The following is a 25,923-nucleotide window of genomic DNA, read 5'->3' as shown; positions in this document are numbered from 1 at the left end:
AGAGAGGGAATTGTGGGATTTTTATGTTGTTTTATTAATCAGTATGTTATGTTATAATCCATATGTGCCATTATGCGTTTTGTGCTGAGATATGTGAGTAAATGTCTGTGTGAGTGGAAAGTAACCAGCTTTTGTATGTGTGTAAAAGCTACAAGGAGCATATGCTGAGGAATTTACGCCTGGTATAGATCAAGATAAGAGAGAGGCCTGAGGGGGAAAGCAAACAGGCAAATATGTCATTAACTACTGTAATGCTTTAATGTTCACAGGATAAAATGTGCAATGTATTTCTTACTTAATCAGTATTAATCATTGAATAATTGATGTAATAAATATAAGATGTTGTCTTTGATAAATGTGTATTAACCAATGAAATGAAGGTTGCATACAGAATAACTTAATGGGGGCAGGGCAGCTCAACCTTGAAGAAACAGAATTTCCTATGTGTATGTATGTGTGTGTGTGTGTGTGTGTGTGTTTGTGTGTGTGTGTGTATGTGTGTGTGTGTGTGTTTTCTTTCCTAACAGATGGTTTTTAATAATGATTAAAGTGTTTGCTTAGAAGTAGTATTGCAGTAAAAGATTTAATATGTGTTTATCTATCTAAAGAAGTTAATGTGTGCCTTATTCATATAACCAATTTTACAAATAATGAAATGATGTCATGATATTGAAATATGTTTTACATAATAATCACTTTCATCTTACAGCTTATGTTTTTTATAAATGAATGTTTTATTAATGATTTGTTTTTAAGAAAGCATTATAACATGCTATTCAAAGTGGAGGAGTACTGGAGAGGAACTGCAGGGCTCCCAGGGATGAGAGGAGAACAGTTTGTTTTTCTTTGTCTATGTGTGTCCATCTTTGCCTACAGGCTAAAATTGGGTGTGGTGATGGAGTCAGATGGACGAGGGGAACAGCCTTTGTGGGTGGAGATTTTCTGAAGAAAGATCGACGTCACATATTTTATAAATAAGCATGTTACTTCCTGAGCTGGTTGTTCGCTACTTGAGAGGACCCAGCGCTGTTAAACTTTTTCATATCTGATCAATAAATATTTGAACTTAGATATTTGTATCTTTTGCCTTTCCTCTAAATTATGAACATGCAAATGGACGCCTTAAAGTCCAACAGGTGCAACGAAGTCAAAGCCGGGAGCATTACTAGTGTATTCAAAAGCCTGTTTCTCTTAAAGCTCTTCACTTCTCTATGCACATTTTTGTTGCAACTGCAGGTTATGTAAGAATGTTATGTAAAGATATATAATTTCTTCGTCATCCTTTTGGGGTAGGCTCCGCCCCTGCCTTCGTCTCAGGCAGGAACAGTGAAAAGCTCCGGCTAATGGACAGTGGTTCTACGCAAAAAGAACTGTATCATAGCTGCATCCTTTTGCTAACAAACTGTTAAATAAATGCTATCAAATATTACATTACCTCCTGAGTCTTTCTGGTAGAAATGAAAGTTATAGCGTAAGTTCTAGGAAGACTAAATTCCACATCATTCATTACATTTTGATCTAGCCAATCATCACTCGACTCTTGGAGTATATAAGTTCCCTACTCAACCTCTTTTGCATGTGCAGATGCTGACGCTGATGTTCACCTCCATCCTCCCCACCACTAGGTTGGCCCTATCCATACATCGGGGAGTAGGCTCTGCCCCTGCCTTCATCTCAGGCAGGAACAGTGAAAAGCTAAAACCCTCCGGCTGAGTAATGGACAGGGGTTCTACGCCAAAGAACTATATCATAGCTGCATCCTTTTGCTAACAAACTGTTAAATAAATGCTATCAAATATTACATTACCTCCTGAGTCTTTCTGGTAGAAATGAAAGTTATAGCGTAAGTTCTAGGAAGACTAAATTCCACATCATTCATTACATTTTGATCTAGCCAATCATCACTCGACTCTTGGAGTATATAAGTTCCCTACTCAACCTATTTTGCATGTGCAGATGCTGACGCTGATGTTCACCTCCATCCTCCCCACCACTAGGTTGGCCCTATCCATACATCGGGGAGTAGGCTCTGCCCCTGCCTTCATCTCAGGCAGGAACAGTGAAAAGCTACAACCCTCCGGCTGAGTAATGGACAGGGGGGTAACACTTTATTTTACGACCCGCAAAGTACCGCGTAATTAAACCGAATTTACAGCGTACCTATTTGTAACAACAGAGTACCTCTACAGTACGTACTTGTAGTTATAAGGGAATAATATTTTAAGTTTGGGGTAATAAGGGGGTAAGAATATATGGAAACTTATTCTCTAAGTATTTCATAACTACAGGGTACCTATTGTAATATTACGTGGTATGTATGACTTACGTCTATGGGTAATATGGTCTATGTGTAATGGTTTTTTTTTTCATATTTGCTACTTACCTGATGAAGTGTTTTGTATAGCCTACAGTTGATGTCTACAAGCCACGTCGGCAAATAAAATATAACACACAATAAAGATAATAGCAACTTGTACCTCTTTGATCTGTATATGTATACAGGAGTTACCAGGTAACTCTTATATTTGCGGGCTGTAAATTGAAGTGGGGCTTATTCCCCGATTGTTCTGTGTATGTACCAGGTAACTCTTATATTTGCGGGCTGTAAATTGAAGTGGGGCTTATTCCCCGATTGTTCTGTGTATGTACCAGGTAACTCTTATATTTGCGGGCTGTAAATTGAAGTGGGGCTTATTCCCCGATTGTTCTGTGTATGTACCAGGTAACTCTTATATTTGCGGGCTGTAAATTGAAGTGGGGCTTATTCCCCGCTTGTTCTGTGTATGTACCAGGTAACTCTCATATTTGCGGGCTGTAAACTAAAGTGGTGCTTTGTTCACCTCTTGTTAATAAATGTTATAGGGTAAATACCATAAACATACAGAATATTGTTATTTTTATTTTAAAACAACTTATTTCAAAACATCTTTAAAACACTATAATTAAGCCAACACTTAATGTTTATTATCACATAACTTTTATTTAAAATAAAAAGTCATGACAATTTTTCATTGTTTTTGCGGCTTGGCTTCCTCTGTTGGTGTTCTTGTCCACTCGGATGATGAGTTGATGTCGTCTCACAAATGCTGTTCTGCATTACATATAAAAAACATAAATGAAAGCCTTCAGTAAATGTTTCTTCACTGTGCCTTGACAGAAACAGAGTTTTCTAAGCCAGTTACGTTTATAAATTTTAGGCTTACTTATGTGCTAGCTAACCTGCTACCGTTAGCTAGCAACTTTCTTGAAAAACATTGTTTGAAATGCGTGAGTCATGTATTAACAAAACCAGTCACCTTATCCAGCATGCGGAACCTGCTAACATCACTCGCAGCTGTACTCCACAGTGTAGAACGTTTTTAAAACCTCTTAAAGAAATTTCACCTCAGGATCGCGTTCCAGCAAACCTCCTGCAGACGACCGCGCGCTCTACACCTGCGCAGTAGTCTACGCATGTAGTCGTCTTTTGCTTTAGCGGGAGCTGATATCTGCTGTTGTTTCATTCTGGTTTGCCATTGCATAAATTATATTTGGCTAAAATACTTGTGTTTACAGTAAATAAATTGCAAAGCACCACTTCAAATATGTCCGCAAATGTAGGAGTTTCCTGGTAAATAGGGAATAAGTTGCTATTTTTATTGTACTTACCTTAAAAAAAAGATAACCACATTAAATCAGCTTGACTTTTGTTATTAAAAGCAAGTAATATAGGCTACTAAAATAAAAGTGATATGCTGTTATATTTATTTGCCGATGTGGCTCGTAGACATTGACTGTATACAACATTCAGTAGTCAATATGAAAAATTCACAATAAAAAATAAATAAAACATAATTTCCCCATAGACTTGACTAAGTCATACATACCACGTAATATTACAATAGGTACCCTGTTGTTATAAAATACTTAGAGTAGCCTATAAATAATTTATAATTCTTCATATTCTTACCCCCTTATTACCCCAAACTTAAAATATTATTCCCTTATACCTACAGGTTACCTACCCTGTTGTTACAAATAGGTACGCTGTAAATTCGGTTTAATTACGCGGTACTTTGCGGGTCGTAAAATAAAGTGTTACCGACAGGGGTTCTACGCCAAAGAACTATATCATAGCTGCATCCTTTTGCTTACAAATTGTTAAATAAATGCTATCAAATATTACATTACCTTCTGAGTCTTTCTGGTAGAATTGAGGTTGATTAATATACCATGTAAGGTGGTATGTGCTAGAAATGGGTAAACCACTATCAGTGAGTCTGCCCATGGGGTGGGGGCACCGCTGCGCCAGACAGTGTCCCACATTGTACTTCAGAAACATACCGCTTGTCCCCCCTTGGGCTTATGAGCAGGTGGTCACTCTAGTGGGGGTGTATATCCTAGATACCACTACTTCAGTGTTACTTTAACACCCTTCTGGTAGTTTCCATATTGTATGTTAATTTAACATCAGGGATTTAACTCAGATGTGTTGTTGAAAAAGTGACATTATCTTTCTGCAAATCTACATAATATAATTACTATTTAATGGCAATGTATTTATTCTGCTTTGCATTTGTTCATGACAGGGTTGACATATTTTCCGTTTTAATTGTCTGTTTGCAGCTAATTCATAAAAAGTGCTTGAGCTTGACCAACATGCATTTTAATAGACTAAAGTCATCTTAATATAACAAATATGAATCTAAGATTTGCAAAATCTTAGATTTTTAGAAATTATGAAGTCTCAAAGGCAGTTTATGGTGATATTGAACTTTGTTTAAAAACCACAGCTGTTAAGATTTTAACCAGGACATTTATGTATGGTTTAAGTCAAAAGTAATAATATAGTTTTATGACCTGAAGTAAAGGTGGAGGAGGAAATTTGTTCCTAAATATTTTTAACATACAAATATATAAAGATGTAATATAAAGTTTCCTTATTATCATTTTGGTTAATAAACATTTTATTCACTTCAACATTGTTCAACATTATATTCAGAGGTAAACAATCACATCAAGTTTAAAAAAAAACTTATACAGCATACAGTCTCTTAAAATTTTAATTCTAAATATACACAAACTTCCTTATCAGACCTACAGTGCAAAAATGCAAATAGTATTGATGTTAAAGTATACGTTATATGTTTACATATGTTTACATTGATTCAAAATAAATAAAGGTGAAAAATTTTGAAATATTCCACTGATATTTAAATCTGCAACAGCACACAAAACTATTTTACATTAAATAATAATCTCTTCTTAGTAGAGTAATAAACATCTAAGGTTTTTTCATCCTAATCTCATGAGAATTCATATTAGTGTAAATTAAATTAGATAAGTACAAAGTATTTCATAAAACTAACAAATTAACATGAATTAGCCACCTTTAAAATACATAGTACTACATAATAATACATAGTATTGGGTGTTTGGTAAGGTTATGTTAAGTTTTAGGATTTTTGTGTAAAAAGTAATTTTAGGATTAGGGTTAAGAGCATTGTGACAGTCTGAGCTGTCAATCTATCTAGGTTGCATATCCGCCTAGGCCCTCAGATTCTCATGATAGGCTCCAATCATCCCTCGACCCTGTAGAGAAAAAATAGGATTGGTTGGATAGATTAGGACTAATATATTAGGTAATTGTGTTATTTTAAGATATAATATGATAACAACGTAATAATTAAGTCAAGATCAGAACACTCATCAGAAATATGTTTGGGAGTTAAAGATAGGCCTATATGTTTTAATAAATTTACAATTTATGTAAAATTACTTTAATAAAGCAGCTTCAGATTTTTCAAAGTAAGCCTATCTTTGAATTAAGATTATATTCTGCCTTTAGTTACAGGAGCTGTACTTGCATGAATGAAAATAGCTGCCTGAGATGTCAATCAAGTGGGTTTCTTCACAGTAGCTTGATGGTTACATTGAAAAGTCTTTCAATCTTCATGACAAACTGCAATAAAAAGTTTTTATAAGCATTTATACAAAGTTATTTCCATTTAACTCTAGAATAAAAAGATTACTTACTTTTAACAACATATCACTTAACTGAATTTTTTTCTAATTAAACTTTCTAAAGGCACATATCTGAGTGTTTGAACTTTTTTATTTGTAGAAAAATATAATTGCACAAACATGTTATTAACATTCATTTAAAAAAAACTGAAATGAAAAGCAGACCTCAGAATATATAGGAACTTTTAATACTGTTTGAATAACATGTGTTAAAAAAACTGATTTATAAAACGGTGAACACATTATTTATTGTTCCCTTTCAATACGGTTCACCTCGCATTGCGTCAGTAGCTGTGCTATGGGGGGGGGGGGGGGGGACTCCTGTTTTCTCAGCGATTGAAGCCTATTGGTAAGTTTTTAAAAATTACAGACAAATGGCGTTTGAGCCTGTGAAAGGTTTCTGCCCTTTATAAGTCCAGGTCGAATGCAGGAACTCAACTTTATTCTTCTTCAACGCGATCCTCTCGCTGCTCCGAAGAAGAAGCCTTACTCGCCATCGACCAATAAGCCCTGCAGCGGAATCAATGCCTAGTTTCTTCCCCTGAAACTTTCCGGTTGAGCACAAAAGAGCGAATTTTCATTCAAGAGCAAATTTCCAGAAGCGTGTTAAGATAATGTTGCTTCGGCATTGTGACTTGTGCCAAGCTCCTTTGCCCATGAAAGATCCCCATGATGTGTGCGTCTCCTGCCTGGGTCCTGCCTACATTGAGGCGGCACTCGACGAGGTGGGCTGCGCCCATTGCGAATTTTCTCCCCTTTCTCCCTCCAGTCAAACCGACACTTTTGTCCAGGAGGAACAGCGCCCCCTGCTGAGCGCCAGCGCCATGGTTTCTTTTGGAGCGAGTGACGCGGGGGATATGATGTCATCCTGCGATGAGTAGGAGGATTGGGCGGCTTCAGACAAAGATGCTCACACACCTGAGGAGCCCAGCGAAAAAAACGCTCCCAGCATGACTCTATATCCTCTCAAAAGCAACAGCGAAGCATGGGCTTCAGTGATCGCCGCTGTCAGAACCATAGCACAGATGGCTTGATGAGTGGTTCCTACAGCTGGGGCATCGGCAGACAGCTCGCCAACGAAAGATGCCGTTCTTACCCGAGGTCCACCAGGAGCTCATGAAATTCTGGCATGCCCCTCACTCCACCAGAGAGCAAAGTTCTGTCTCCCAAGTCCTATCGGTGGTGGACAGTGCAGATGAATGTGGCAATTCAAAACTGCCGCCGCACGAGGAGTCTGTAGCTGCCCACCTCTGCCATCCTCTGTCATCACTGGCGTCCAAATCTTACGCCACTGATGGACACACCGCATTCGCTCTCAATATGATGGCGCTGCTGCAGGTCTATCGAGCAAAACTCCTCCATGACACAAATGAGGATGGCCCAGACCGGGCATCCTTCCAAGATCTGCGCAGTGCGACTGACCTGGCCTTTTGTGCCACTAGAGACATCGGTGGCTGAACCTGACGGAGAACAAAGACACGGATCGTGTGGCTCTCCTCAATTTGCCCATTTCACCATCAGGGCATTTCGGCGCCGCCGTGGAGGGTTTCACCCAGCGCTTCACAGATGTTCAGAAATCGTCCCAAGCCATGCAGAATTTTCTGCTCAAGCGACCTACCTCTGCGTCTGAGACCGGCCGTCAAAACCGCTGCAGGCTCAGCGCCCAAAACCAACGCCTCTGACGCAACCCCAGCAACAAAGAGCTAAGCCCGAGGTTAGACATCAGCGTTCTATGCGAAGCACTGCCCCCCACGATGCTGTGGTCCCAGGATCACGCTGGACCCACCGCCGCTGCCTCCTCCCTGACGTGAAACTGAGGAGGAAACGAGGCTTAGGTCCCGCTTCGGCTGGCCCACCCTCGAAAGTTCTACGTGTTTCAGTCCCCTCGTGCGTTGGACACACCCCCACTGCCACAGCGAATTTTTTTTACCTTTTCACAAAAACAAATTTTAAAAACAAAAGCAAATTTCCTCCTCTATGCACACACACAGCTCACCGTCCATAATCACATCGATGCTCGCTGTAAAACTTCACATTTGGCAATCCATCCCCATTATGCTGGGCAGACCGATATTAGACCTATGCATTTTGAACCGCCCTCTCGTCAGACACCTTTCAAAATTTAAACGACCAAACAAATAATGGCATTCATTCAGCCAGGCAACTGGTTTATATCAGTGGATCTGAAAGACACTTATTTTCATATCCCAATAGCCCCTCCCCACAGACTGCTCCTGAGATTCGCATTTGACAGGATAGCATACCAATACAAAGTGCTGCCCTTCGGATTATCTCTGGCACCATGCACGTTTACCAAATGTGTGGATGCTGCTCACGCTCCGCTGAGAAAGCACGGCATTACATATTGAATTACCTCAACGATTGGCTTGTCTTAGCCCAGTCAGAGAGGGAAATTGTCGTGCACAGAGGCGCTTGCAGACTCAACCCCCCCCCGATCGCGCATTGTTGCATCATGGGATCTATCCACGGTGCTGAAAGCGCTACGCAGTCCTCCCTTCGAGCCTCTCAAACAGGCAGACTTGTGAGCTCTCTCGTTTAAACCCACCCTCCTCCTTGCGTTGGCGTTGGTTAAAGGGGTGGGCGAATTAAATGCACTTTCAATTGACCCCTCGTGTCTAGAGTTTGGTCCTAACAATAGCAGAGCGAGACCGAGAGCAAGATACATTCCTAAAGTTTTGTCTACGCCGCTTTAGAGTTCTGGTGGTCTCCCCGCTTTACCTCCCCTCGGCGGATGGCAAACGGCCATCGAACCCACTCTGCCCTTTCAAAAACTTTGAGAATTTACACAAACCGCTCTGCCGTATATTGGAAGTCAGATGGTGCCCTGTTCAGCGTCTCTCCTGTACGCACTTCAGTCCATTTTATGCACGGCGTGAGGGGATACGTTCCCCATACCGTCAGCTACTGACGCAATGCGAAGTAAACCGTATTGAAAGGGAACAGTAAGGTTACTCACGTAACCCTGGTTCCCTGAAATAACGTGAACGAGCATTGCATAGCTGGCCATGCTTAAAACGTCACGCAGCGAGAGTTATTTGACTGCGCGCTTCAGTCGAATAATGTGAGTTACTGCATTCGACCTGGTCTTATAAAAGGCGTAACCCCCCCCCCCCCCTTTCACGAGCTCAAACGCCATTTGTCTGTCATTTTTACAGACGTTAACCAATAGGCTTCAAACGCGGAGTAAACAGGAGTTTTCCCCCAGAGCGTCAGCTAATGATGCAATGCTCGTTCCCGTTATTTCAGGGAACCAGTGTTATGTCAGTAACCTTATCGTTTTCTGTTTTGATTTGTTTAGGTTATTTGAGTCACAACAATTAAAAAAATGAAATAAGGGGTCTTGTCTCCAGACAGTTTTAATCTTGATAGTTATACACTGATAAACTTGTCAAACAAAATGCTTGAAGGTAAAGGGGTAATGACATGTATTTTTTATATTTTAGTGTGTTCCCTGAGGTGTACTTATAGTATTACTTAAGTTATGTGCTGAAAAACATAAAAATTTAATTGTGAAACACAGCATTACAGCATGAAGAGAGAGTATTCATCACAACAGACAGGCTGTAAGAGCCTCCAGGTATTCATATCTTAGTAAACTTAATGATGAAAATCATAATAATCCTAGATTCCTTTTCAATACACCTGCAAAACTGACAAGAAACAAAACCTCAAGAGAATAAGATATTATATTATATTATATTATATTACATTATATTATATTATATTATATTATATTATATTATATTATATTATATTATATTATATTATATTATAGCACAGCACAGTTGGAATGATTTTATGAAATTATTTTCTATTAAAATCGAGATCATTAGGGGAACCATCGTAATTATGCAACCAGCCACCAATGTGTCAATTAGTATACTAAATAACAGAATGCCATATGAACAGTTTCAAATATTTCAAGACCATCACAAGATTGGAATAGCTAATAAAACTAATAAAATCATTTTAATTGTCATAATTTCCCCATATTCTTTTCCCAATAAAGTACAGAAAGAGGTTTTCCTGTTGTGTCATAACCTCTGCTCAATATTAACTCATCGCTAGTTTGGCATGTTTTCTAGAATATGCAGTTTATAAGCTGGCAGTTATCAAGCCTCTAATAAAAAAGCAACACATTGACAAGGCGAAGCTAGATAATTTTAGACCCGTCTCAAATCTTTCTGTCTCTCAAAACACGTTACAAAATCAATTAAAATTCATTCTGCGAATACTTGTTACATAAACATGATGCACATATCCAAAGAAAGCCTAAAATCTCTACTTTAAACATACGAATTATATTTGAAAACAAATATTGCCTGTTTAATCTGTATTGAAGTAAAGAGAGTACCGGTTTCCTGGCTGATCTCATCATTTCTAATGAGGGTCATGCCCACATGCGGTAACAGCTATTCATTTGATAATGACTAGGCGAACAGTTCAAACAGTAACAAGTAAAGCATTAAGTATTATCAGATTCAAAGACTTAACTGCGTGTTTGAATGATAGACATTATACACACATGTAAGGAAGATCTTCAGTTATTTCTGGACAATGAGGAAGAGTAAAGAAGCATTCATATTTAACGTACTTCAGAAGAACAATGGAAGACGACTGGAGGACAATAATATTTCTGAAGTAAGTCATTTATCCTCATTTATATATTTGCCATCATGTAATTTGCTTATGGCTTGTGCAGTTCAGCCTGCATGTGCCATCAGCACTGCAACCTGCACACTTCGGATTGATAAAGCCTTGTTTACAAATGAGGACACATGCCATGTAGTTTAGACACAGTAACATTAATTCACTATTATGTATCCGTCATGGCAACTTCCAGTAAGGCTGCACAGGATATTTTAAGTGTGTGCTGTAATATGATTCGATACATTGCGCTTTACACGCAACAAAATTTTTTACGAGCAGGTTTACATATGAAGAGACGCGAGTTCTCGCACACATGGACAATGCCATATGCGATGTGTTTTTAAAGTTCATACGCTCTTACAGAAACATGCGCATTAAAACATTGTCAAAAAAGAACATATAAACAATCAGTTGATGGGCATCTAAAAACAGCTTTTTATATAACTAAGCACTGCAGATGTAAATCTGAGTTCTGAATGTATTGTGTACAGTTTATCTGAATTTAGTAGGAATGTAATGGTATTATAAATTTTGCTCTGTTCTGGTATCAAATTTTCCCGGAATCATTGTGGTCACATGATTCGATAAAACGTTAGGTCTTCCGGGCAATAAGTGTAGTTTTTTTCAGGTCAAGTGTAGTGAGCGGAGGGAGATCTCTACAAGATCCAGAACTTTTTTTGTTGGTGACAATTTTTTTGTATGTGTTCCTTGGCCTTATTTTAGCAACCTTTATTTTCTTTATTTTTACTAACCATGCATAAACATAATTTACTTAAAAATACAAACATGTACAGACATGTTACTCACATATTATTTTAGAAAAATTTGGGGCTGAATACAGTGTTATGTTATACTTTTTAGGTGAAGCACCCGTTCGAAAAAACGTGTCACGACATCACGGTGTATACAGTGAATGCGTGATGAAATTATTGTTGCGTGACTACATAAAAGTTTAAGCATATGCATTGCCACGATTGGTCTGACTAGCGTGTGAGAGAGATGTGGGTGCATGCGTGTGTGTGTGTGTGTGTGTGTGTGTGTGTGTGTGTGTGTGTGTGTGTGTGTGTGTGTGTGTGTGTGTGTGTGTGTGTGTGAAAAGGTTCTTTTTTTAGGTTATACTCTCTTGCAATGGAACATGAAGATGTTCACTACTTAAAAACATCAAAGCTAAACATCATATCTAGTCAAACCAAATCACAACATCGCTACAAATTCAGTATGGGATATACAATGTATAGGCTTAGGCTACGTAACATTGTTATAGCGATGCTTGGTGAAACAGCAGTGGATGTTTTTGGGTTCAGATGCTGAATGTAATGTAATAAGAATGCAATGATCCCAAACTTTAGACATTCTCTGCCATCTTTATGGACATCTTTACTCTCCGCCATCACACCAAATAAATTCAAAATGTGTGTGTATAGTGCACATCAAAGGAATTTAACGAGGCTTCGAGGCAGAATTTTTGCCTCGAGGAATTTTTGTAATCAAGTTACTCGAGTAACTCGATGAATCAATTCAGCCCTACATCACCTCCCCTTCTGTTGCCAAGTTCCACTAAGATTGTATCTGCAAAGGTCCGGAAATAAGATCTCTGCATTACAGTGTTGAACCGGTTCAACACCCCCATCCACCGCCAGCAGAGGTGCCGATGGCGATGGTGGGCACCTGTTCTACGATGCCCCCCGGCATCTGTCTGTCCTCCCGAAGTAAACTCTGGGTCAGTCGCTGCACCGCAGGGGGGCATCTATTTTTAAGGACCAACTTGGATCCACCTTGTATCCACTCCCTCCATCGGGTATGGTTGCAGAATCTGTGTTCGACCCCAAGATGTCAGCCCTGCTTGCTTGGGGGTTGGGGCTTGGCATGGATGTAACCTCCCTCACCCAACCCGTCCCGCCTCAATGATTGGTAGTTTGGACATGCTCAGGAATATTAACCCTCACCTCCAGCACCTTTCTTCATGATGAACTGACTAGGTCGTGGAGAACCCCGTTGTCTTCTCACACTCAACCTTTTCAACATCACCCCTTACCTCCTAAAGTCAGGGAGGATGAAGAGAGCATTTTACTGATTGCCCTTCACTGGACCACCAGGAACTGGTTCCCATAACTCATGCTCCTTGCGACAGCCCTCTGGCAGATTCCCTGAGGATGAACCTTCTTTCTCAGGGAGGGGGCACAATATGGCACTAAGGAGGTTTTAAGTGATTTACTGCAAGCAGGATCTAACACTATTGCTGCTGCGCATGTGCCGAAACACACTTATACGCTGAAATGGAACCTGTTTGACAAGTGGTGTTCTTCTCAACGAGAAAACCCCTGAGAATGCCTGATCAGTGTCTTATTTTTAGCATCTGTTGGGTATTAGCTTGGGGTTCCTCGCTTACAGACATCTGCGAAGCTGCTGGCTGGGTGACACCGAACATATTTACTAGATTCTATATTGGTCATGTCAAGCCAGTTTCCTCTCGTGTTTGCTCACATGTAAGCACAAAAGTGCCATTATGGAGCTAATTTAGTGCCATAAATGCTTTACAAAAATTTTGGTACTCCACTGCCTTGGCGACCGATGTTGCAGTGCATCAGCTGTCAGCCTTTCAACAGATGTATTCAGGCGTCCTAGACGTCCATATAGCGTCCCCTACCCAGGGTTCCTATGTGTGTATTTTTCGTGGGGTGAATACTGCCAGCCCACGTTTTGCCTTAGCAGAGCCCGCTCTGCATCTCTGTCAAGTTCATTTGACTACTCAGAGACTTCATAAAGAGCTTTCCCAAAATGTCAGTTTATATGTTTCAGGAAACAAGGATTACATACGTAACCAAGGTGTTTTCATGGTCAACAAATTATGTTTTTATACCAAAGAGTTACCTGTTAAAGCTGTTACCATTAAAGCTGTAACCATTAAAGCCACTAGGTTGTGCTCTTACCTGCCTTAGAAAACACTTAAACATCCCTGAATTCAAAAAACAGTAAAAACGCTTTGTATGTTTTGATCATTGTTCTGAATCTAATCTCTAACAAAATTCCTTCAGAAAATGCAATTATGTCAGCTTTTGTTTTTGGAAGGAACCTACCCCTATTTGAGAGGAAATAACAAGAGAACATATGAAGATAAGATGTTTTTTTTAAGGAGAGGGTCTGTTCTTTCATTTAATATATTGTATGTTTGTATATTTAAAAATATTTTTATAAGACTTTTTACAACTTTTGTGTAAGTCATAAAAAATGTTGCTGCTGGTTGGAAACTAAAAAAAAATTGCTGGCGGGGATAGAGTATAGAGTTAGGATATTCATCTCTAAGACAGATTCCATATTTCCTCAAATTATTCATTTGATCCACATATTTTATAAATGTAATGTGCTTACATCTTACACAAAATTAGACATGACAGTTTTAAACCAATCTAAAATGAATAATCATCAACAGTGGTGGCTGACTGTAGGATGCCCTTCATGGTAAAACACCAACACAACATACAACATCTACTTAAGTGACAAACATTAAAAGAGAAAGGCATATTGTTAAAGAAAAAAACTAATAAAAAAATGGATCTTACCGTTTGAATATTCTTGTATTCTGGTATTTTAAGGTTGCTTAGGTTATTAAAAAGCTTCATCCTGAGAGTTGCATGAGCAATTGTTGTTTGAGATTGTGGATTACTTATGTTTGTAGTTGGTGTGAAAGATATTTGTGGAGTAATTGTTTTTGTTGATGGAATAATTTTTGGTGGAGTTGGTTTATGTGTAACTTTTGATAGAGTAGTTCTTGAAGTAGTATTTGTAACAATTGTTAGTGGAGACACTGTGGTTCGAGAAATATTTGCCATGGTTGGAACATCAGTTGTAGATGTTTGGGAAACTTTGATGGTTGGAGCAATAGTTGTAGGGGTTGGAGCAACTATGTTGGTTGTTGGAGCAACAGTTGTGGTTGCAGGAGCATCAGTTTTAGTTGTTCGAGCAACTTTTGTGGTGTTAAAATAAACTGTTTTTGTGGTTGATTCAACACTTGTGGTTGTTGGATGAACTGTTTGGGTGGATGGATCAACTATTGTAATGGTTGGAGCAATTGTTGTTGTTGTTAGTGGAGCAACAGTTGTTGTTGGAGCAACTGTTGTGGTTGTTGGAGCAATAGTTGTTGTTGTTGGAACATGTGTTGTGATGATTGGAGCAACTGTTGCTGCCAGAGCAACTGTTGAGGTAGTTGGAGCAACAGAAGTGGTGGTTTGAGCAGCTGTTGTTGTTGGAGCAACTGTTGTGGTTGTTGGACCAACAGTTGTGGTTGTGGGAGCAACTGTTGTGGAAGTCAGAGCAACTGTTCTGGTTGTTGGAGGAACTGTGGTAGTTGTTGGAGGAACTGTTGTGGTTGTTGGACCAACAGTTGTGGTGGTTGGAGCAACTGTTGCTTTTGTTGTTGGAGCAACTGTGGTAGTTGTTGGAGGAACTGTTGTGGTTGTTGGAGCAACTATTGTGGTTATTGGAACAACTGTTGTGTTGGTTGGAGCAACTGTTGTGTTGGTTGGAGCAACAGTTGTGGTCGTTGGACCAACTGTGGTAGTTGTTGGAGCAACAGTTGTAGTCGTTGGAGCAACAGTTGTGGTTGTTGGAGCAACTGTGGTAGTTGTTGGAAGAACTGTTGTGGTCGTTGAAGCAACAGTTGTGGTTGTTGGAGCAACTGTGGTAGTTGTTGGAGGAACTGTTGTGGTCGTTGGAGAAACAGTTGTGTTTGTTGGAGCAACTGTGGTAGTCGTTGGAAGAACAGTAGTGGTCGTTGGAGCAGCAGTTGTGGTTGTTGGAGCAGCAGTTGTGGTTGTTGGAGAAGCAGTTGTTGTTGTTGTTGGAGCTACAATTGTCGTGGATGGAGCAACAGTTGTGGTTGTTGGAGCAACTGTGGTAGTCGTTGAAAGAACAGTAGTGGTCGTTGGAGCAGCAGTTGTGGTTGTTGGAGCAGCAGTTGTGGTTGTTGGAGCAGCAGTTGTTGTTGTTGGAGCTACAGTTGTCATGGTTGGAGCAACAGTTGTGGTTATTTGAGCCACAGTTGTGGTCGTTGGACCAACTGTGGTAGTTGTTGGAGCAACAGTTGTAGTCGTTGGAGCAACAGTTGTAGTCGTTGGAGCAACAGTTGTGGTTGTTGGAGCAACTGTGGTAGTTGTTGGAAGAACTGTTGTGGTCGTTGAAGCAACAGTTGTGGTTGTTGGAGCAACTGTGGTAGTTGTTGGAGGAACTGTTGTGGTCGTTGGAGAAACAGTTGTGGTTGTTAGAGCAACTGTGGTAGTCGTTGGAAGAACAGTAGTGGTCGTTGGAGCAGCAGTTGTGGTTGTTGGAGCAGCAGTTGTGGTTGTTGGAGCAGCAGTTGTTGTTGTTGGAGCTACAGTTGTCGTGGATGGAGCAACAGTTGTGGTTGTTGGAGCAACTGTGGTAGTCATTGGAAGAACAGTAGTGGTCGTTGGAGCAGCAGTTGTGGTTGTTGGAGCAGCAGTTGTGGTTGTTGGAGCAGCAGTTGTTGTTGTTGGAGCTACAGTTGTCATGGTTGGAGCAACAGTTGTGGTTGTTTGAGCCGCAGTTGTCGTCGTTGGAGCAACTGTGGTAGTTGTTGGAGGAACTGTTGTAGTCGTTGGAGCAACAGTTGTGGTTGTTGGAGCAACTGTGGTAGTCGTTGGAAGAACTGTTGTGGTTGTTGGAGCAACAGTTGTGGTCGTTGGAGCAACAGTTGTGGTTGTTGAAGCAGCAGTTGTGGTGGTTGGAGCAGCAGTTGTTGTGGTTGGAGAAACAGTTGTGGTTGTTGGAGCAACTGTGGTAGTTGTTGGAGGAACTGTTGTGGTCGCTGGAGCAACAGTTGTGGTTGTTTGAGCTACAGTTGTCATGGTTGGAGCTACAGTTGTTGTGGTTGGAGCTACAGTTGTCGTGGTTGGAGCAAAAGTCGTGGTTATTTGAGCCGCAGATGTGGTCGATGGACCAATTGTGGTAGTTGTTGGAGCAACAGGTGTAGTCGTTGGAGCAACAGTTGTGGTTGTTGGAGCAACTGTGGTAGTTGTTGGAGGAACTGTTGTGGTCGTTGGAGAAACAGTTGTGTTTGTTAGAGCAACTGTGGTAGTCATTGGAAGAACAGTAGTGGTCGTTGGAGCAGCAGTTGTGGTTGTTGGAGCAGCAGTTGTGGTTGTTGGAGCAGCAGTTGTTGTTGTTGGAGCAGCAGTTGTTGTGGTTGGAGCAACAGTTGTGGTTGTTGGAGCAACTGTGGATGTTGTTGGAAGAACTGTGGTGGTTGTTGGACCAACAGTTGTGGTCGTTGGAGCAGCAGTTGTGGTTGTTGAAGCAGCAGTTGTTGTGTTTGGAGCAACAGTTTTGGTGGTTGGAGCAACTGTGGTAGTTGTTGGAGGAACTGTTGTGGTCGTTGGAGCAACAGTTGTGGTTGTTGGAGCAACTGTGGTAGTCGTTGGAAGAAGTGTTGTGGTCGTTGGAGCAGCAGTTGTGGTTGTTGGAGCAGCAGTAGTTGTTGTTGCAGCCACAGATGTCGTCATTAGAGCAACTGTGGTAGTTGTTGGAGGAACTGTTGTATTCGTTGAAGCAACAGTTGTGGTTGTTGGAGCAACTGTGGTAGTTGTTGGAGGAACTGTTGTATTCGTTGAAGCAACAGTTGTGGTTGTTGGAGCAACTGTGGTAGTCGTTGGAGGAACTGTTGTGGTCGTTGGAGCAACAGTTGTAGTTGTTGGAGCAACTGTGGTAGTCATTGGAAGAACTGTTGTGGTTGTTGGAGCAACAGTTGTGGTCGTTGGAGCAGCAGTTGTGGTTGTTGGAGCAACAATTGTTGTGGTTGGAGCAACAGTTGTGGTTGTTGGAGCAACTGTGGTAGTTGTTGGAGGAACTGTTGTGGTTGTTGGAGCAACAGTTGTGGTGGTTGGAGCAACTGTGGTAGTTGATGGAGGAACTGTTGTGGTTGTTGGAGCAACAGTTGTGGTCGTTGGAGCAGCAGTTGTGGTTGTTGGAGCAGCAGTTGATGTTGTTGGAGCTACAGTTGTCGTGGTTTGAGCAACAGTTGTGGTTGTTTGAGCAGCAGTTGTGGTTGTTGAGGCAGCAATTGTTGTGGTTGGAGCAACAGTTGTGGTTGTTGGAGCAATTGTGGTAGTTGTTGGAGGAACTGATGTGGTCGTTGGAGCAACAGTTGTAGTTGTTTGAGCTACAGTTGTCGTGGTTGGAGCTACAGTTGTTTTGGTTGGAACAACAGTTGTGGTTATTTGAGCCGCAGCTGTGGTCGTTGGGCCAACTGTGGTAGTTGTAAGAGCAACAGTTGTAGTCGTTGGAGCAACAGTTGTGGTTGTTTGAGCAACTGTGGTAGTTGTTGGAGGAACTGTTGTGTTGGTTGGAGCAACAGTTGTGGTCGTTGGAGCAGCAGTTGTGGTTGTTGGAGCAGCAGTTGTTGTTGTTGGAGCTACAGTTGTCATGGTTAGAGCAACAGTTGTAGTTGTTTGAGCCGCAGTTGTCGTCGTTGGAGCAACTGTGGTAGTTGTTGGAGGAACTGTTTTAGTCGTTGGAGCAACAGTTATGGTTGTTGGAGCAACTGTGGTAGTCGTTGGATAAACTGGTGTGGTTGTTGGAGCAACAGTTGTGGTCGTTGGTGCAGCAGTTGTGGTTGTTGGAGCAGCAGTTGTTGGAGCAACAGTTGTGGTCGTTGGAGCAGCAGTTGTGGTTGTTGGAGCAGCAGTTGTGGTTGTTGGAGCAGCAGTTGTTGTGGTTGGAGCAACAGTTGTGGTTGTTGGAGCAACTGTGGTAGTTGTTGGAGGAACTGTTGTGGTCGTTGGAGCAACAGTTGTGGTTGTTTGAGCTACAGTTGTAGTGGTTGGAGCTACAGTTGTCGTGGTTGGAGCTACAGTTGTCGTGGTTGGAGCTACAGTTGTCGTGGTTGGAGCAACAGTTGTGGTCGTTGGAGCAGCAGTTGTGGTTGTTGGAGCAGCAGTTGTTGTTGTTGGAGCTACAGTTGTCATGGTTAGAGCAACAGTTGTAGTTGTTTGAGCCGCAGTTGTCGTCGTTGGAGCAACTGTGGTAGTTGTTGGAGGAACTGTTTTAGTCGTTGGAGCAACAGTTATGGTTGTTGGAGCAACAGTTGTGGTCGTTGGAGCAGCAGTTGTGGTTGTTGGAGCAGCAGTTGTTGGAGCAACAGTTGTGGTCGTTGGAGCAGCAGTTGTGGTTGTTGGAGCAGCAGTTGTGGTTGTTGGAGCAGCAGTTGTTGTGGTTGGAGCAACAGTTGTGGTTGTTGGAGCAACTGTGGTAGTTGTTGGAGGAACTGTTGTGGTCGTTGGAGCAACAGTTGTGGTTGTTTGAGCTACAGTTGTAGTGGTTGGAGCTACAGTTGTCGTGGTTGGAGCTACAGTTGTCGTGGTTGGAGCATCAGTTGTGGTTATTTGAGCCGCAGTTGTGGTCGTTGGACCAACTGTGGTAGTTGTTAGAGCAACAGTTGTAGTCGTTGGAGCAACAGTTGTGGTTGTTGGAGCGACTGTGGTAGTTGTTGGAGGAACAGTTGTGGTCATTGGAGCAACAGTTGTGGTTGTTGGAGCAACTGTGGTAGTTTTTGGAGGAATTGTTGTGGTCGTTGGAGCAAAAGTTGTGGTTGTTGGAGCAACTGTGGTAGTTGTCGGAGGAACTGTTGTGGTCGTTGGAGCAACAGTTGTGGTCGTTGGAGCAACTGTGGTAGTTGTTGGAAGAATTGTTGTGGTCGTTGGAGCAACCGTTGTGGTTGTTGGAGCAACTGTGGTAGTTGTTGGAGGAATTGTTGTGGTCGTTGGAGCAACAGTTGTGGTTGTTGGAGCAACTGTGGTAGTTGTTGGAGGAACTGTTGTGGTCGTTGGAGCAACAAATGTGGTTGTTGAAGCAACTGTGGTAGTTGTTGGAGGAACAGTTGTGGTTGTTGGAGCAACAGTTGTGGTTGTTGGAGCAACTGTGGTAGTTGTTGGAGGAACTATTGTGGTCGTTGGAGCGACAGTTGTGGTTGTTGGAGCAACTGTGGTAGTTGTTGGAAGAATTGTTGTGGTCGTTGGAGCAACAGTTGTGGTTGTTGGAGCAACTGTGGTAGTTGTTGGAAGAACTGTTGTGGTCGTTGGAGCAACAGTTGTGGTTGTTGGAGCAACTGTGGTAGTTGTTGGAGGAACTGTTGTGGTCGTTGGAGCAACAGTTGTGGTCGTTGGAGCAGCAGTTGTGGTTGTTGGAGCAAGTGTGGTAGTTGTTGGAAGAATTGTTGTGGTCGTTGGAGCAACAGTTGTGGTTGTTGGAGCAACTGTGGTAGTTGTTGGAAGAACTGTTGTGGTCGTTGGAGCAACAGTTGTGGTTGTTGGAGCAACTGTGGTAGTTGTTGGAGGAACAGTTGTGGTTGTTGGAGCAACAGTTGTGGTTGTTGGAGCAACTGTGGTTGTCGTTGGAAGAACTGTTGTGGTTGTTGGAGCAACAGTTGTGGTTGTTGGAGCAACAGTTGTGGTCGTTGGAGCAGCAGTTGTTGTAGTTGGAGCAACAGTTGTGGTCGTTGGAGCAACTGTGGTAGTTGTTGGAGGAACTGTTGTGGTCATTGGAGCAACAGTTGTGGTTGTTGGAGGAACTGTTGTGGTTGTTGGAGCAACTGTGGTAGTTGTTGGAGGAACTGTTGTGGTCGTTGGAGCAACAGTTGTGGTTGTTTGAGCTACAGTTGTAGTGGTTGGAGCTACAATTTTCGTGGTTGGAGCTACAGTTGTCGTGGTTGGAGCATCAGTTGTGGTTATTTGAGCCGCAGTTGTGGTCGTTGGACCAACTGTGGTAGTTGTTAGAGCAACAGTTGTAGTCGTTGGAGCAACAGTTGTGGTTGTTGGAGCAACTGTGGTAGTTGTTGGAGGAACAGTTGTGGTCATTGGAGCAACAGTTGTGGTTGTTGGAGCAACTGTGGTAGTTTTTGGAGGAATTGTTGTGGTCGTTGGAGCAAAAGTTGTGGTTGTTGGAGCAACTGTGGTAGTTGTCGGAGGAACTGTTGTGGTCGTTGGAGCAACAGTTGTGGTCGTTGGAGCAACTGTGGTAGTTGTTGGAAGAATTGTTGTGGTCGTTGGAGCAACCGTTGTGGTTGTTGGAGCAACTGTGGTAGTTGTTGGAGGAATTGTTGTGGTCGTTGGAGCAACAGTTGTGGTTGTTGGAGCAACTGTGGTAGTTGTTGGAGGAACTGTTGTGGTCGTTGGAGCAACAAATGTGGTTGTTGAAGCAACTGTGGTAGTTGTTGGAGGAACAGTTGTGGTTGTTGGAGCAACAGTTGTGGTTGTTGGAGCAACTGTGGTAGTTGTTGGAGGAACAGTTGTGGTTGTTGGAGCAACAGTTGTGGTTGTTGGAGCAACTGTGGTAGTTGTTGGAGGAACAGTTGTGGTCATTGGAGCAACAGTTGTGGTTGTTGGAGCAACTGTGGTAGTTTTTGGAGGAATTGTTGTGGTCGTTGGAGCAAAAGTTGTGGTTGTTGGAGCAACTGTGGTAGTTGTCGGAGGAACTGTTGTGGTCGTTGGAGCAACAGTTGTGGTCGTTGGAGCAGCTGTGGTAGTTGTTGGAAGAATTGTTGTGGTCGTTGGAGCAACCGTTGTGGTTGTTGGAGCAACTGTGGTAGTTGTTGAAGGAATTGTTGTGGTCGTTGGAGCAACAGTTGTGGTTGTTGGAGCAACTGTGGTAGTTGTTGGAGGAACTGTTGTGGTCGTTGGAGCAACAAATGTGGTTGTTGAAGCAACTGTGGTAGTTGTTGGAGGAACAGTTGTGGTTGTTGGAGCAACAGTTGTGGTTGTTGGAGCAACTGTGGTAGTTGTTGGAGGAACAGTTGTGGTTGTTGGAGCAACAGTTGTGGTTGTTGGAGCAACTGTGGTTGTTGTTGGAAGAACTGTTGTGGTTGTTGGAGCAACAGTTGTGGTTGTTGGAGCAACAGTTGTGGTCGTTGGAGCAGCAGTTGTTGTAGTTGGAGCAACAGTTGTGGTCGTTGGAGCAACTGTGGTAGTTGTTGGAGGAACTGTTGTGGTCATTGGAGTAACAGTTGTGGTTGTTGGAGGAACTGTTGTGGTTGTTGGAGCAACTGTGGTAGTTGTTGGATGAATTGTTGTGGTCGTTGGAGCAAAAGTTGTGGTTGTTGGAGCAACTGTGGTAGTTGTTGGAGGAACTGTTGTGGTCGTTGGAGCAACAGTTGTGGTCATTGGAGCAACTGTGGTAGTTGTTGGAGGAACTGTTGTGGTCGTTGGAGCAACAGTTGTGGTCGTTGGATCAACTATGGTAGTTGTTGGAAGAATTGTTGTTGTCGTTGGAGCAACAGTTGTGGTTGTTGGAGCAACTGTGGTAGTTGTTGGAGGAACTGTTGTGGTCGTTGGAGCAACTGTGGTAGTTGTTGGAGCAACTGTGGTAGTTGTTGGAGCAACAGTTGTGGTCGTTGGAGCAACTGTGGTAGTTGTTGGAGGAACTGTTGTGGTCGTTGGAGCAAAAGTTGTGGTTGTTGGAGCAACTGTGGTAGTTGTTGGAAGAATTGTTGTGGTCGTTGGAGCAACAGTTGTGGTTGTTGGAGCAACTGTGGTAGTTGTTGGAGGAACTGTTGTGGTCGTTGGAGCAACAGTTGTGGTCGTTGGAGCAGCAGTTGTGGTTGTTGGAGCAAGTGTGGTAGTTGTTGGAAGAATTGTTGTGGTCGTTGGAGCAACAGTTGTGGTTGTTGGAGCAAATGTGGTAGTTGTTGGAAGAACTGTTGTGGTCGTTGGAGCAACAGTTGTGGTTGTTGGAGCAACTGTGGTAGTTGTTGGAGGAACAGTTGTGGTTGTTGGAGCAACAGTTGTGGTTGTTGGAGCAACTGTGGTAGTTGTTGGAGGAACTGTTGTGGTCGTTGGAGCGACAGTTGTGGATGTTGGAGCAACTGTGGTAGATTTTGGACGAATTGTTGTGGTCATTGGAGCAACAGTTGTGGTTGTTGGAGCAACTGTGGTAGTTGTTGGAGGAACTGTTGTAGTTGTTGGAGCAGCAGTAGTAGTTGTTGGAGCCGCAGATGTCGTCGTTGGAGCAACTGTGGTAGTTGTTGGAGGAACTGTTGTGGTCGTTGAAGCAACAGTTGTGGTTGTTGGAGCAACTGTGGTTGTCGTTGGAGGAACTGTTGTGGTCATTGGAGAAACAGTTGTGGTTGTTGGAGCAACTGTGGTTGTCGTTGGAAGAACTGTTGTGGTTGTTGGAGCAACAGTTGTGCTCGTTGGAGCAACAGTTGTGGTTGTTGGAGCAGCAGTTGTTGTTGTTGGAGCAACAGTTGTGGTTGTTGGAGCAACTGTGGTAGTTGTTGGAGGAACTGTTGTGGTCGTTAAAGCAACAGTTGTGGTCGTTGGAGCAACTGTGGTAGTTGTTGGAGGAACTGTTGTGGTCGTTGGAGCAAAAATTGTGTTTGTTGGAGCAACTGTGGTAGTTGTTGGAAGAATTGTTGTGGTCGTTGGAGCAACAGTTGTGGTTGTTGGAGCAACTGTGGTAGTTGTTGGAGGAACTGTTGTGGTCGTTGGAGCAACAGTTGTGGTTGTTGGAGCAACTGTGGTAGTTGTTGGAGGAACTGTTGTGGTCGTTAGAGCAGCAGTTGTGGTTGTTGGAGCAGCAGTTGTTGTTGTTGGAGCTACAGTTGTCGTGGATGGACCTACTGTGGTAGTTGTTAGAGCAACAGTTGTAGTCGTTGGAGCAACAGTTGTGGTTGTTCGAGCAACTGTGGTAGTTGTTGGAGGAACAGTTGTGGTCATTGGAGCAACAGTTGTGGTTGTTGGAGCAACTGTGGTAGTTTTTGGAGGAATTGTTGTGGTCGTTGGAGCAAAAGTTGTGGTTGTTGGAGCAACTGTGGTAGTTGTCGGAGGAACTGTTGTGGTCGTTGGAGCAACAGTTGTGGTCGTTGGAGCAACTGTGGTAGTTGTTGGAAGAATTGTTGTGGTCGTTGGAGCAACAGTTGTGGTTGTTGGAGCAACTGTGGTAGTTGTTGGAGGAATTGTTGTGGTCGTTGGAGCAACAGTTGTGGTTGTTGGAGCAACTGTGGTAGTTGTTGGAGCAACTATGGTAGTTGTTGGAGGAATTGTTGTGGTCGTTGGAGCAACAGTTGTGGTTGTTGGAGCAACTGTGGTAGTTGTTGGAGGAACTGTTGTGGTCGTTGGAGCAACAAATGTGGTTGTTGGAGCAACTGTGGTAGTTGTTGGAGGAACAGTTGTGGTTGTTGGAGCAACAGTTGTGGTTGTTGGAGCAACTGTGGTAGTTGTTGGAGGAAATGTTGTGGTCGTTGGAGCGACAGTTGTGGTTGTTGGAGCAACTGTGGTAGTTGTTGGACGAATTGTTGTGGTCGTTGGAGCAACAGTTGTGGTTGTTGGAGCAACCGTGGTAGTTGTTGGAGGAACAGTTGTGGTTGTTGGAGCAACAGTTGTGGTTGTTGGAGCAACTGTGGTAGTTGTTGGAGCAGCAGTAGTTGTTGTTGGAGCCGCAGATGTCGTCGTTGGAGCAACTGTGGTAGTTGTTGGAGGAACTGTTGTGGTCGTTGAAGCAACAGTTGTGGTTGTTGGAGCAACTGTGGTTGTCGTTGGAGGAACTGTTGTGGTCATTGGAGAAACAGTTGTGGTTGTTGGAGCAACTGTGGTTGTCGTTGGAAGAACTGTAGTGGTTGTTGGAGCAACAGTTGTGGTCGTTGGAGCAGCAGTTGTGGTTGTTGGAGCAGCAGTTGTTGTTGTTGTTGGAGCAACAGTTGTGGTTGTTGGAGCAACTGTGGTAGTTGTTGGAGGAACTGTTGTGGTCGTTAAAGCAACAGTTGTGGTCGTTGGAGCAACTGTGGTAGTTGTTGGAGGAACTGTTGTGGTCGTTGGAGCAACAGTTGTGGTCGTTGGAGCAGCAGTTGTGGTTGTTGGAGCAAATGTGGTAGTTTTTGGAAGAATTGTTGTGGTCGTTGGAGCAACAGTTGTGGTTGTTGGAGCAACTGTGGTAGTTGTTGGAGGAACTGTTGTGGTCGTTGGAGCAACAGTTGTGGTTGTTGGAGCAACTATGGTAGTTGTTGGAGGAACACTTGTGGTTGTTGGAGCAACAGTTGTGGTTGTTGGAGCAACTGTGGTAGTTGTTGGAGGAACTGTTGTGGTTGTTGGAGCAACAGTTGTGGTTGTTGGAGCAACTGTGGTAGTTGTTGGAAGAATTGTTGTGGTCGTCGGAGCAACAGTTGTGGTTATTGGAGCAACTGTTGTAGTTGTTGGAGGAACTGTTGTGGTCGTTGGAGCAACAGTTGTGGTTGTTGGAGCAACTGTGGTAGTTGTTAGAGGAACAGTTGTGGTTGTTGGAGCAACAGTTGTGGTTGTTGGAGCAACTGTGATAGTTGTTGGAGGAACTGTTGTGGTCGTTGGAGCGACTGTGGTAGGTGTTGGACGAATTGTTGTGGTCGTTGGAGCAACAGTTGTGGTTGTTGGAGCAACTGTGGTAGTTGTTGGAGGAACTGTTGTAGTTGTTGGAGCAGCAGTAGTTGTTGTTGGAACCGCAGATGTCGTCGTTGGAGCAACTGTGGTAGTTGTTGGAGGAACTGTTGTGGTCGTTGAAGCAACAGTTGTGGTTGTTGGAGCAACTGTGGTAGTTGTTGGAGGAACTGTTGTGGTCGTTGGAGAAACAGTTGTGGTTGTTGGAGCAACTGTGGTTGTCGTTGGAAGAACTGTTGTGGTTGTTGGAGCAACAGTTGTGGTCGTTGGAGCAGCAGTTGTTGTAGTTGGAGCAACAGTTGTGGTCGTTGAAGCAACTGTGGTAGTTGTTGGAGGAACTGTTGTGGTCATTGGAGCAACAGTTGTGGTTGTTGGAGGAACTGTTGTGGTTGTTGGAGCAACTGTGGTAGTTGTTGGAGGAATTGTTGTGGTCGTTGGAGCAAAAGTTGTGGTTGTTGGAGCAACTGTGGTAGTTGTTGGAGGAACTGTTGTGGTCGTTGGAGCAACAGTTGTGGTCGTTGGAGCAACAGTTGTGGTCGTTGGAGCAACTGTGGTAGTTGTTGGAGGAACTGTTGTGGTCGTTGGAGCAACAGTTGTGGTCGTTGGATCAACTATGGTAGTTGTTGGAAGAATTGTTGTTGTCGTTGGAGCAACAGTTGTGGTTGTTGGAGCAACTGTGGTAGTTGTTGGAGGAACTGTTGTGGTCGTTGGAGCAACAGTTGTGGTCGTTGGAGCAGCAGTTGTGGTTGTTGGAGCAAGTGTGGTAGTTGTTGGAAGAATTGTTGTGGTCGTTGGAGCAACAGTTGTGGTTGTTGGAGCAACTGTGGTAGTTGTTGGA

At 42.9% G+C, this 25,923-nt stretch overlaps 1 protein-coding gene and 1 long non-coding RNA gene across 2 annotated transcripts; both read right to left on the bottom strand.

The window, feature by feature from the left end:
* Positions 1-2,832: 2,832 nt before the first annotated feature.
* On the bottom strand, positions 2,833-3,889 carry LOC141281607 (uncharacterized). The gene is made up of 2 exons (XR_012335959.1): positions 3,297-3,889; positions 2,833-3,091 (listed from the first exon to the last, which is right to left on the bottom strand). It is a non-coding gene; the product is annotated as an uncharacterized lncRNA (long non-coding RNA).
* Positions 3,890-4,990: 1,101 nt separating this feature from the next.
* Positions 4,991-16,772, bottom strand: LOC135741069 (uncharacterized). Its single transcript, XM_065259712.2, has 3 exons — positions 14,235-16,772; positions 5,847-5,941; positions 4,991-5,571 (listed from the first exon to the last, which is right to left on the bottom strand). Exons 1-2 carry the CDS (start codon positions 16,770-16,772, stop codon positions 5,891-5,893), a joined length of 2,589 nt encoding a protein of 862 aa, XP_065115784.1. The 3' UTR covers positions 4,991-5,571; positions 5,847-5,890.
* Positions 16,773-25,923: the final 9,151 nt, after the last annotated feature.

Source organism: Paramisgurnus dabryanus, chromosome 24 (genome assembly GCF_030506205.2).
Source record: "Paramisgurnus dabryanus chromosome 24, PD_genome_1.1, whole genome shotgun sequence".
In the NCBI taxonomy this organism is placed as follows: Eukaryota; Metazoa; Chordata; class Actinopteri; order Cypriniformes; family Cobitidae; genus Paramisgurnus; species Paramisgurnus dabryanus.
This window is presented reverse-complemented; position numbering and strand designations above follow the sequence as displayed.

What these genes read in the sequence shown, in the direction of transcription:
- LOC135741069 (XM_065259712.2), bottom strand. Translation starts at nt 16,772, where the DNA reads ATGACTACCACAGTTGCTCTAACAAACACAACTGTTTCTCCAACGACC. An exon ending in AATACAAGAATATTCAAACG is followed by an intron (nt 5,942 to 14,234) that starts GTAAGATCCATT and finishes TTTTTATTGCAG; the next exon opens with TTTGTCATGAAGATTGAAAG.